General features: G+C 35.3%; 1 protein-coding gene across 9 annotated transcripts in view; it reads left to right on the top strand.

Annotated features, from left to right (window-relative positions):
- Positions 1 to 12,772, top strand: part of LAMTOR3 (late endosomal/lysosomal adaptor, MAPK and MTOR activator 3) — a 125,120-nt gene that overhangs the window by 1,073 nt on the left and 111,275 nt on the right. For 5 of the 9 annotated variants that reach the window (XM_060147622.1, XM_060147616.1, XM_060147614.1 and 2 more), the window contains exons 3-7: positions 1,982 to 2,016; positions 4,528 to 4,586; positions 6,115 to 6,248; positions 7,692 to 7,755; positions 10,383 to 10,442. In XM_060147622.1, coding sequence (XP_060003605.1) covers positions 1,982 to 2,016; positions 4,528 to 4,586; positions 6,115 to 6,248; positions 7,692 to 7,755; positions 10,383 to 10,442 — 352 coding nt within the window. Of the gene's footprint in view, positions 1 to 289; positions 348 to 1,981; positions 2,017 to 4,527; positions 4,587 to 6,114; positions 6,249 to 7,691; positions 7,756 to 8,251; positions 9,424 to 9,446; positions 10,353 to 10,382; positions 10,443 to 12,772 lie in introns of those variants that run through there. The other 4 variants (XM_060147615.1, XM_060147619.1, XM_060147618.1 and 1 more) reach the window with 4 other exon arrangements.

Here is a 12,772-nt window from a genome sequence, read left to right as displayed (position 1 = left end):
TGCTAAGGCACAGAAAGATCAAGTGACTTCCTCAGGTTACACAACTAGGAAGTTGTGGAGTCAAGATAGCAACCCAGGCCGACTGGCTCCAGAGCCCGTGCTCTTAACCAGCACACTAAATGGTCATTCAACAGCAATATGAATCGGATTTTTCTGTTTAGGTTGCAAGATTATGTTTTTCAACAGTTAGCAACTTTTTATGCCTTTATCACTCCATTTTTGGGTGTCTTCCATTATATTTTTGAGGCCTTATTCTCCAGGCATAATCAAATCACTAAATTCTTTTCAGCATCTCCCTTGAAAAGATTGCTGTAGTAAGGGCTGTGAGAGAAATAAAGATGACTAAGGTATGATTTCTTTCCTTAAGGGTTTCTAAAGTTAAAAAAAAAAAGTATAGTAAGTGATCATACATGTGCATACATTATTGTGTAAAAATTCAAAGGAGAGAGGGATTGCCTCGGTTTGTCTTTATCAGGAAAGCTGGTTTGGAGTATTTGGCGGTTGAGATTAGCTCTAAATGATGAGTAGCAATTTTTTTTCTTTAAAGGCCGAGAAGGTATTACTAGTAGAATGAATAGCATAAGCAAAGTTAGAGATAGGAAAGGAAAAGATGTATGTGGAGGAGCTGTGAATAATCCATTTCAGCTGCGGCTGAGGAAGTGCATGAGGGAGTGGTAGGAAGCAGGACTGTAAAATTAGTTGTAGACCATATTGTAGGGAGCCTCAGATGTCTACAGAATTTGTACATAATTTGGTAAACAGTGGAGAGCCATTCAAACATTGATTCTCGATCTTGGCTGCACAGGGAATCATGTGGGGAGCCCCTCCAAACCAGGCATCAGTTATTTTTATGCTCTCCAGGTGTTTTCCATAGCCAGGGTTGAGAATCACTGCAACTATAGATTTAGAGAAGGAGAATAATACGATTATTGGCATTGTGTAGAAATGTGTGGGGTAGAAATGGTAGACCGTCATACCAGTTGGGAGGCCAGTGTAAGTCATAAACAGTAAACTGAACCTAAACTGTAACATCATTTGGAAAGGAGAGAAGAACATCAGTTTAAAAACATTTGGCTTCACAAGTGATTTTTAAAGTGATACATGTGAGTTTTGGGTTAAATATTACTTTATGTTTCAAAGCTGAGTAAGTAACAGGGATTGGTAGTGCCATTAGTGGAAACAAGAAGAGATTGGGGAAATCTGGATTTCGGATGAAAAGTGATGAGTTGAGCTTTGTGATAGTGTGTGCAAAGGTAAGCTGATGGTGATAACATGAAATAAAGTGAACGTCCAGGTTTGGAGAATAGTAGGGATTAAAGGGCCAAAACAGTCTGATTTACCTATGTAGAGCTCATGATTGATGCCAGGATTGTCAATGAAACTCCCCAGATGAGAGAGTGTAATGAGACAATGTAGCCTTCTGTTTCTTTAGTCGTAATTGTGTTCCATGCTAAACACGTGACACACATTGTGGTTTGTCTTTAGCCATGCGAGCAAACTGAGTTTCAGAGAAGCTTGTCAACTTACCCAAGACTGTTAAAGTGATGTTAGAAAGTCTGTGATATGGAAAGATGTTCATAATATATTCTCAAGTGAACACAAAGTTAGCAACAAGAAGATGTACAATAGTATGAAAAGTATGATCTAATATTACTGCTAATATGTATTTGTGTTTCCACTTCTGAATATGCTAATCACTTTACATGCATCGTATCAATAAAGTTCAATAACAATCTTATGATGTAGGTTCTATAATTATCCCTACTCAACAAATAATGAAACTGAGGCTTAGAGAAAAAGGTTAGTTAACTTGTTGGAAATCACACAGCTAGTTAAAGCATCAAAATCAGAAAGAGAAAGAACACAAGCAAGAATGGTTATGAATGAATACTTAAGTTACCTGAGATGTGGATAGGACGGTGTCTAGAGAACCAGTACAAGGCATTATTATTATAATACGATTTTTTATATTCTCTTTCAGGACCTAAAACGATTCCTGTACAAAAAATTACCAAGGTAAAAAATTACTAATTTGTTAGTAAATAAATTCTGCTTAACATATGTTAATTTTATGTAGTATTTTGTTTGTTTATCTTAGACTAATATATGTGTATTATGCTATTATTCAGCACTTTCAAATACTAACATAATCTTATGTAGCACAAGTGATGTGCTTTGAGTTTGCAGATAAACAACATGAGCCCTTAGAGAAGTTACATGACTTGTCTGAGGTTAAACAGCTAGTGAATACCAGAGGGCTAGAACCCAGATTTCTTGCCACTTTAGAGTTCTTTCATAGCGATTTACTGGATTATACTTTGACGTAGTTGGAGTAATTTCAAGGGGAAAAAACCTAAGAATTTGCCTTTATTTTTCACATTGCTTGTAAGACCTAATTGCTGAGTCTACATAACCGTAAAATGCCAGACTTAGCAGCTCATACTTGGAAAAATCACAAGGCTTTCCTCCACCTGCCCACAGTCCATTTGATGTACCATTTTGTAAATTAGGCTCTTGTGTTGAGGACAGTGACTTCCTTTTAGGTATTTTACTGATTCAAAGGACTTTGTCACTTTAGTTGAATTAAAATTCACATTTAGTTTAATGTAAAATGATACCTTAGAGTTAAGGGCTTGAAAGAGAGGAATATATTGAGACATCCATTCTCACATTCCAGAAGAATTGAATAACCTTTGAATTAGTATAGCAGAATATGTAGTGAGATCCTTTTTTTTTTTAATTTCTTATTCTCCGAATCTTTTTGATGTTAAAAAGGTTTTAGATGTCAATTTACATAGGTGGGGAAAGAAAAAAAAAACACTTGTTTGGATTTTTGCCTAAATTGGTTTGTGTGGTTTGCCTAGGCTTGTGCCTTTACTCTGATTACAGAGCAGTTGAAATTAGTATTATCTTCTAGTTTTGATTTATCTGTATTCTTCTCTACTCAGAAAGAAATCACTACTGAAGTGTTATTTGTTACCATTGACTTTATGTTAATATGATACTTAGATTCATTTTTCCTGTTTCCCTCCTAGTACTGGCAACTGTAAAGACAAGCTGCCGATTCTGTTCTCAACCTAATGGTCAGCAGTACCAGTAGCCTCAGCTGTGCACAGTAGGGCAGGGCCATAAAAATGACCATCCAAGCTGGAACTGTCCAAAGCAGTTTTAATTATCAAATTTCTAGATTTTGACTTAAATGAGAGATGTGTGACTCTTCCTTTCACTATAACACTTAGAGGCTATTGTAGGGTTACTAACTGGCCTAATTTCAATATTGTTATGTCACAGGGAATAGGGAGAGAGGTGGGGAAGCTGCCAGTCAGTGGAGCAGTCACAATACACAACATTCATCAGATAAGTTCACCATCTTGTATGGACATGGTTTGTGGCACCCCAAAATAATTACAATAGTAACATCAAAGATCATTTATCACAGATAACCATAGCAAATATGGTAATAATGAAAAAGTTTGAAATACTGTGAGAATTATCAAAATGTGACACAGAAGCACAAAGTGAGCACATACTGTTGGGAAAATGGTGCCCATAGACCTGCTCGGTGCAGGGTTATCAAAGCTCAGTAAAGTGCAGCCCAGTAAAATGAGGTGTGCCTGTAGTTACAGGACTGTAGGCTTTGTGTTATACTTAAGGGGCTATAGGTCCTTTGTAAATGATGAAAGTTTGAGGATGTTTCCCCATTATAATTTTTAACATTTTTGTGCTCTAGGGATTCTCACTAGTAATTTAGTATTTAAACTGCATGGATAAATTATGTCATTCTCAGTGTGCACAGGTGACAACATTGATGTTAATTAATATTTTTGAATGTTAATTATGTACCAACCACCCTCTGCTTTACATGCATTATTTTTTAAATTTCACAGTAGCCAAATAAGTACACTTATCCCCATTTTCAGATTAACTGAGACGTAGATAGAGGTTTTGTAACTGACGCAAGGTAGCTTAAACAGTAAGCACCAGACTCTGAACTGGAAACCAGGTCTTTCTAACTTCACAGCTGTAGACTTAACCATTCTGCTTACTTTTTGTGTAGGTGTGGCTGAAAGGATTGCTGTATGACCTCCATTCTTTCTGTCCTGTTCCCTCAGCTTACAATGATCTTTCTGCCCCTCTTTTCTTAGTACCATAGCATCTCAGCTGAGATACCACTTCCTCAAGGAAGCCGTCCCTGACCCACCTGTCTGAATCAACCCCCCTTTTATAGGCTCATGTATCCCCACATATCTCTTAATGGCACTTCCCAAGTTGTAGTTTTATATTTGCATGAGGTGATCTGAATGATAGCTGCTCTCCTTTTAGATTATAAGTTGTGTGAAGGCAGCTGTGTCTCTTTTTGCTTGTTATGGTGGAAGAGTTTTGGCAAACATGTTATAGGAGCTTATATCAATAATTGAGTTCCCGTGGTTTTTCAGAAATAATACATGAAAATTACCATTATGACTTTGAAGGTATGTATTTTGAGAAAATGTTTTATAATATTTTAACTTTTTGTTTTCTTTCTAGTGTTGAGGGGCTCCATGCTATTGTTGTGTCAGATAGAGATGGAGTGCCTGTCATTAAAGGTAAAATGGAGCAATTACATGCCAGTGTCCTGTTTGCTTTTGAATAAAAATGTATTTATATCTGAGTAATATAGAAGGCAAGCATAAAATAACCCATTTCAATACATTCAGGAGATGGTCTTAGTTTGGGAGGAAATGTTTGCTTTTGTGTGTTGAAGGCTAGGTTGGAATCTTAAGTAACTTATTATATATCAAATGTATCACGATATCGTCCAGAGTTTAAGCATGGATTCATCACAAACCCAGTTTCCCATTAAAGACATTTTATGTAAACGATTAGTAAATCTAAGTGATGAGAGTGGGCATATATGCAGCTAGGTATATTATACACCCAGACTCCCCCAATATATGTTTTTTATCAGTATTGCTAGTAGTTTTAGGATAAACATCCGTACATTTGAATTAACATAAATTTATTGTTTTGTTTACTCTTTCTTGTTCTGCTTCCTTACTGGAAGTAAGATTTTGAAAAACTTTTAACTTCACAATTACTTTAGTTTACCAGAATCTAACAATAATTTTTGCTTAAAGAAGAACTGGTTAACCTAAGGAAAAAAAAAAAAAGAAAGAAAAAGATTTCTTTTTGCCTGAGTTTTACCTTTTTTTTAAAGTATATATGTCACAGAAAGAGTAAATAATGTTCTGCATATTTTGTTTACAATTTATTTTCCACCTGGGGTTATCATATATGTCAGATAATTTCAGACTTTAGAATTGAAAGAAAGTTTAGAAATTAGCTAATTTAGTTCTTTCATTTTATAAATGAAAATGGTCAAGCACAAAGAATACATTGTCAGTCCAAAGTTGCACATGCGTCAGTGACAAGATAGGCAAAGAACCCATCATCTCCTGATGTGTGATCCAGTGTGCTTTCTAACCCAGAATAGAACATAGGTAGCCATGGGTAAGTCACTTACCTTTTCTCAGTTCTGTAATGAGGGCTTTGAAGAAAGTAATCTCAGAGATTTTCCAGTTCTCATGTTCTTTCTGAGGATCGCTGTGTTAAAAGCCTTAAGCTCAGCACTTCCTGGTACAACTAACTCCACTTAGACCTTTTAATGAGTGAAAGAAACTTAAAACACATGGCCAGTTGCAGAATTATTATCATCTACAAAAGATACTTCTGTGGGTTTTATAAGAGCAAAGGTTTTTGAAGCTTTTTTTTTTTTTACTATTCTAGCTTTGCTCTCAGTTAACCAAAACATTCAATTTATTAATTGTACTGATAATCATAATCTGTGTTTTAAGTTAGATATTAAGAAAATGGAAACAATTAGTATTCATTTGAAAATTTTTAAAAATTGTGAGAACCAGCATTTCTTTTCTTAGTTATGATCACTTAACTTCTGGCTGAGTGGTTTTTCCCACCTAAATTGATGAGACCCAGTTAGTAATATGATTTTCAGTATCGTGAAGCATAACCATTGTGCTCCATTTTTTACAGGTTTATGTTAAAAAAAAAGTGCTCTAGATCTTTTCCCTACCATATTTCCTGCATAATTTTTACTTAAATCATTTATATTTCCAGTGGCCAATGATAATGCTCCAGAGCATGCTTTGAGACCTGGTTTCTTGTCTACTTTTGCCCTTGCGACAGACCAAGGGAGCAAGCTTGGACTTTCAAAAAATAAGAGTATCATCTGTTACTATAACACCTACCAGGTAAGTTCATAATTATCAAATGGTTTGCTGATGATTTCAACTATTATTATGTTTTCTGTATAAAGTAGTTTGTTTTATAATTCTAAATTTTAGTTTCGAAGGGGATGGAATTATAAAATCTTAACCTTCAAATTGGTTATGTTAAACTGTAGTAATTTTTTTCACATTTCAGGAATTAATTAATATAGAAAATTAGATTAAAAGATTTAGTAGTAAAGTATATGTTATCCTAAAAAGGGTAAGTCAGGTCACTATTACCTCCAGTAGATGGTGCCCTTAGCTTATTTAACAACTGTGATTTCTCAAATGACACACTTTTTTTTTTTTTTTTAAATTAATTAATTATTTATTTTTGGCTGTGTTGGGTCCTCGTTTCTGCGCGTGGGCTTTCTCTAGTTGCGGCGAGCAGGGGCCACTCTTCATGGCAGTGCGCGGGCCTCTCGCTGTTGAGACCTCTCCCGTTGCGGAGCACAAGCTCCAGACGCGCAGGCTCAGTAGTTGTGGCCCATGGGCCCAGTTGCTCCGCGGCATGTGGGATCTTCCCAGACCAGGGCCCGAACCCATGTCCCCTGCATTGGCAGGCGGACTCTCAACCACTGTGCCACCAGGGAAGCCCCACACTTTTTTAATTGTGGTGGTGACAGATACAGAATTTTCCTTGAAAGTCAAATGATAAGTTATTTAAATTTGTTATCACTACTAATTCCTTCATTTGGTTTGAAATATATAAAATAAGTGAGGTTATTATTTGTGGGAAAGAAATTAGTTGCTACATATCTCTTGACCTCCAGCTGGATTTTCTTCTTTAGAATAAATTAATCACTTCTACTTTAGAACAATGTTTCCCAGAGTATGTCATGTACTACTGATGCTACATAAGTGACATTTTTTATTTTAAAAGTTATATATTTTAATGTCTTTTAGGCAAGAGATAACCAGCCCATCTGACCTTTAATTTAGCCAATAAGGGTTAGGTTGAAGCTAAAGTTTTTAAAAAGATAGTTGATTCAAAGTTAATTTAAATTTAAATTAATTTAAATTATAGTGGTTCCGAGGAGGCAGAAGATCATTAAGTTATAACCACTTGAATGACTGAGAAATACTGCTTTGACCTATTTGCTTATCAAATATTTATTGAGCCCCTATTATGTAATTGACACTCTGCAGGGCTTTAGAAGATAAAAAAAGATGAAGAAGACACAGCCCCACCTTAAAACTTTCCAGGCTAAGTGGTATTAATGTCTCTAAGAGATAATCAGTATGCCTGTTTTATGGAAATACTTATTTTCACTGTTGCATGTTTTCATGATGTAATACCATGATGTTAGGCTAGTATCTTACACGTTGACCTTTTAAAGTTTTTTGGAAGATTAAGATATTTCATCTGAATTACACTACCTTTTCACTATGTAACATATTATTTAGATCTTGTTCTCTTTTTAGGTGGTTCAATTCAATCGTTTACCTTTGGTGGTGAGTTTCATAGCCAGCAGCAATGCTAATACAGGTGTGTTTTAATATGGCTTTTAATTCTTTATAATACCATATCTGAGCAGTCTAATATGATAGGAATAGCAGATTTAGAGTAAGAAAACCTAAATTCATGGCCCAGTCTACCATCTGTTCCTTGATCTCTGGAAGTGTAACTTCTCTGAACTGTGTTTTTCATATCTGTGTAATGGAGCTAATGTCTGCTTTCTCGATCTTGTGCGCTTATTTTTTAGTTCAAATGAGACAGTGTATAGGTAAGTGATCGTTTAAGATAGAAAGGAAAATTAAATGTTATCTTCACCTCTTGAATGCTATATCTTGCTCACGTTACAACAGTTTAAGAAAACAAAGAAGAGTAGAGAAGATAACCAAACAGAACACGTAAAAATGATCAAGGATGAGTTCAGTTCCATATAGACCAATCTATAAAATGTTGAACAATAGTGGGCAAGATGAATGTGATTGAGAATTTAAAGAGTGTGACTAGGATGAATATACTCATTCTTCTTTAGGGTGGAAGAATTTGAGGACGAACACTGGGAAGCTGTACTTTCTAAAGAGGATAGTAAGATCTCATTGTATCCAGTAGCCTTCACTGTCTATTTTCATGTAAAATAATGACAGTATTCAGTTGAATTGTAATTTTTTTCCTCTTTTGGTTAAAGTGGAATTTTTTTAAGGTCTGTCTCCTTCAGCTTTCACCACTGTTAGAACTGTTATGCATTCCTTTTCTGTTTTTTCTCTTTCCAAGCTCTTTGAGCCTGCTTTGTTTCCAGCTATGTCACTGAAGCCTGTATTTAGATTCCTCACCTTTAAAATGAGGGGTTTAGATTTGATGATCTATTGGGTCTCTTCCATTTCTAAATGTTTTGAAGCTATAAAATATCATATGTGAAAACACTTTATAAATTGTATAGGATGGTAGTGGTGTCAATATTTTAAGTATATTAAACCTCAGTTCTGATAAATCAGTCATGTGATAAAATCATCAGTTGTTATAAATTATGATAATGTGCAGAACTGTATTTTAGTATTGATACTTAGAACATTTCCTTGAGAATCCCAGATGCTTTTAATGCTCTGTGAGACAGAGGAAGATCTTTATTTGAGCATAAAACAAGCAGTATTTAAGATATATATAGCCTTCTACTCTGGTAAACTAAGGAGAAGCTAATTTCTAGACTAGTTTGTTTCTTTCAGTGTATGTTTTATACTCCTACCAAGCATCTTTAAAATTATTGTTTTCATTTGAAATACCCATTTTTATCTTAGCTTTATTGAATTTATATAATAAATATTTGATTATTCCTTTGCTATCTACCTATCTTGATAAAGTTCATTAAAATTGGCTCAGGAAAAAAGTATACCTTTTTTTAGTAAAAATCATGTGTATTATTCCTGAATCAGTGCAGATTTTGAAATAATAAGGTATAAATTAAAGTTTTCCTTTCAAAACTAACAAAATTATAGCACATATGTAATTCATTCTACATCTTCTAATACATATAAATATTTTCATTTATTTATGTTAATAGATGATAAAAATAAACTTCATAATGAATATGGGTTTTTGATTATTTAGAATTACAATATTTTAAGTATGTTTTAGTAATGGAGAATGAACTATGTCTCACTTACTTTTTTAGTATTATACATTTTGATAAACATTTTTCTAATGTTCAAATTTTCTTAATCCCTTTGTTTTAGGACTAATTGTCAGCCTAGAAAAGGAACTTGCTCCATTATTTGAAGAATTGAGACAAGTTGTGGAAGTTTCTTAATCTGGCAGTGGTTTCTGTGTATACCTTATCTTCATTATATCAGACAGTATCAATCCAGCAATCTTTAGACCACAACAACACTTGTATCCATGTACTCAAGAAAGGGCCCCTTTTCCCACCTTACACTAGAGAAAGAGTCTATAGATAGAATTTACGGACAGATTGATTCTTATCTTTTCTTGTGTAGGGCCTTTTCTTATTTGTGAGATCTGGGGATTCCACAGAAATGGTTCAATCTATCACAGCTCCTATGGAGTTAGTCCAGTCACCAAATATGCATGAGATTCTATTCGGTGGCTCAGAATCAAAATGATACTTTGATCCACTTGAGCCATGAAGTGCTCCCTGTTGTACAATATGCCAGGCCTGCAGAATGAAGCAGACTCTTTTTATTGTGAATAGTGAGGACATATTTTTCTTCATATTATTTTATTTGCATTGAGAGGAAGATAAAATGGCTTAGTAAAAGTAATAGAATCAGTACAATCACTAACTTTCCTTTGTATATATTATTTTGCAGTATAGGTGAGTATTACTAACTGATTTGATTCTTCTCAGAGGGTGCTGCTCTTTAATGGAAATGAAAATGATAGCTAATGTTTTTTTCTTCCACTCTGCTTTCTGTAACCAATCAGTGTTTTTTAATGTTTGTGTATTCTTTATAAAATTTAGATGTGATTCATTATTGAATTGTTTCCAATATTGGTATGTATGTAAACATGGTAGTATAGCCCTTTTTTTCATACATGAGTATAAATAAAATAGTATTTTTAGAAGTACAGTTTGAGCACTATGTAGGTTTTTTCCCCCAGACTGTTTTCAAACGTTTAAAGACTATAATTAACTTAATTCACTCTTTCAGCCACACGAATAAGTGACTGTTTCACATCTGGTTTGGAGACCGTTTTACCTAACATAAACTGTGAGTTGGAAAATAAACCTCATCCATGAGCCTAATTTAATCTCTGAAATTGGTATCACAGTTCTAGCATGTGCTTTTCATTTTCAGGAATGCAGTCCATTCAAGGTTGTTAATTTCCTCCTAGGAGCTTTGACAATCAGAGTTTGTCACTGGTACCTGGCATTGAGCACCTACTGTGCGCCATTCACTAGCGCTACCATATTGCAGAATTCTAAGGAGCACAGTGTACATCATATTTCTGTGCTCCAGGAGTGCATTTTACATGACATGTGTACGAATGCAGTCTCTCAAGTTGTGCAGTAAGATCAGCCGGGCACTGTGCCTGCCTCCTCCTTCTTGCCTTCCTTTCCTCCTCCCTCCTTCCCTCTCTTCTCCCATCCTCTACAAATATGAGACTAAATTGTGGTACCTATCTTTAAAGAATGTACAGCTTAGTAAACGGAACAGGTATAGGAAGTGCTGTGATGAAGCTGTGCACAGGATGCTATAGAAAACACAGAATGGGGCATTTAAATTGGGCAAGAACAACAGCCTTTACAAAGAAATAGAGGCAGGAGATATGTTTTACCTGCAGCATGCTATAAATAGTTAATTGTTATAACCTAATGAAGCATTAGACACATCCATTAAAATCTAGAATTCCCATTATCCAGATTATTATTTAATAGTGTCCAGGAAGTTTTTGCCAATGCAGTGATGCATGAAGCAAGAAAGTCTTTTATAAATGAGGTCACCAAAATTGTAATTACGGGTAATTTTATATGTATACCTACATACATTCATACCCACCACAGGAAAGAGAACTAATAAATGGAGATATTTAACCTCTGCATGGTGAACACTGCTACTATTAAAATTTCTATTTTAAGGGGTATAATAGTTAAATTATTCTTTAGTTCATCCAGAAAAATAAGTTGAAACTTTCTAAGGAATTTTTGAAAAGGTAATATAAAAATAGATTATTTTTAAAGGATAGTGTAAAACTACATCAGGTGCACAACTAGACAGATCAGTAGAACAGAACAACCCAGAAACAGACTTTAGTACATACATATGAGGAGTTAAAACATTGTGAAGATGACATCATAAGTCAATTGGGAAAGATTTATTAAAAAATCAGCACAGGGCTTCCCTGGTGGCGCAGTGGTTGAGAGTCCGCCTGCCGATGCAGGGGACGCGGGATCGTGCCCCGGTCCGGGAAGATCCCACATGCCGCGGAGCGGCTGGGCCCGTGAGCCATGGCTGCTGAGCCGGTGCGTCCGGAGCCTGTGCTCCACAACGGGAGCGGCCACAACAGTGAGAGAGAGGCCCGCGTACTGCAAAAAAAAAAAAAATTAGCACAGACATTCTTTATGCCCTACTGATGGAAGTGTGAATTGTTACATCCTTCTCAATAGGACAACTTGGCAATCTCTACCAAACTCAAGCGCACATAACCTTTTACCCAATGTATTAGGATTCTCCAGAGAAAGAGAACCCACAGAGACAAAATATTTAATTTGGGCACCCCATGTTGAGTCAAATTGACACAAAAGCCCACAATTCCACTTCTAGATATTCATGTTACCGATGCATATGGATGTGTGAAAAGTATATACTTATAGTCATTGCAATTTAGTAACATTAAAGGATTGGAAACAAGTATCCATCATAGATGAGGTGACCTGTTTTTTTTTTTTTTGTAACAATGCCATTTTATACCTGCTGTTCTCGGTGTAATTATTAGTGCTCCTTTCAACTCTGAAGGGTCCCACTTTAGATAGATTATATGTTCACCCTAATCATAGAGGGTTGGTTAAAGAAATTTCTACATTTGCCCAATGGAAAAAAGAACAAAGAAGACTGTGGGTACTGAGATGGAATGATCTCCAAAACATAATGTTCAGAAGAAAAAGCATGGTGTGAAACTGTGTGCTATGTTACAACTTATGTATAGGAAGAAAAAATATAGATGTATATTCATATTTGCTTGTATATGATAGGTATCTCTGAAGATGCACAGAATGTGGTAACATGGGTAGCCTCCGTGGAGTGGAACTAGGTAATTGGGGGACAGGGTTCCCAGGAGTGACCCTTTTCACTGTAAACTTTACTTATTTAATTGTTAACTATCCAAAAGTGATAAAATTAAAATTAACTAAATAAAATATTTCCGCAAACAACAAAATTTATAATAAAATGGTGATGAGGTATTTGGGAAAGAAAGTTGTATCACTTGGGGTTCACCAAAAAACAACCAGTAGGATATATACATGAATTAGACTTAATTCAAGGGACTGGTTACCTGATTTTGGAAATCTGCAGGGCAGGCCAGAAGCCTGGAAAATCTC

This window comes from Lagenorhynchus albirostris, chromosome 4 (genome assembly GCF_949774975.1).
Source record: "Lagenorhynchus albirostris chromosome 4, mLagAlb1.1, whole genome shotgun sequence".
In the NCBI taxonomy this organism is placed as follows: domain Eukaryota; kingdom Metazoa; phylum Chordata; class Mammalia; order Artiodactyla; family Delphinidae; genus Lagenorhynchus; species Lagenorhynchus albirostris.
This window is presented reverse-complemented; position numbering and strand designations above follow the sequence as displayed.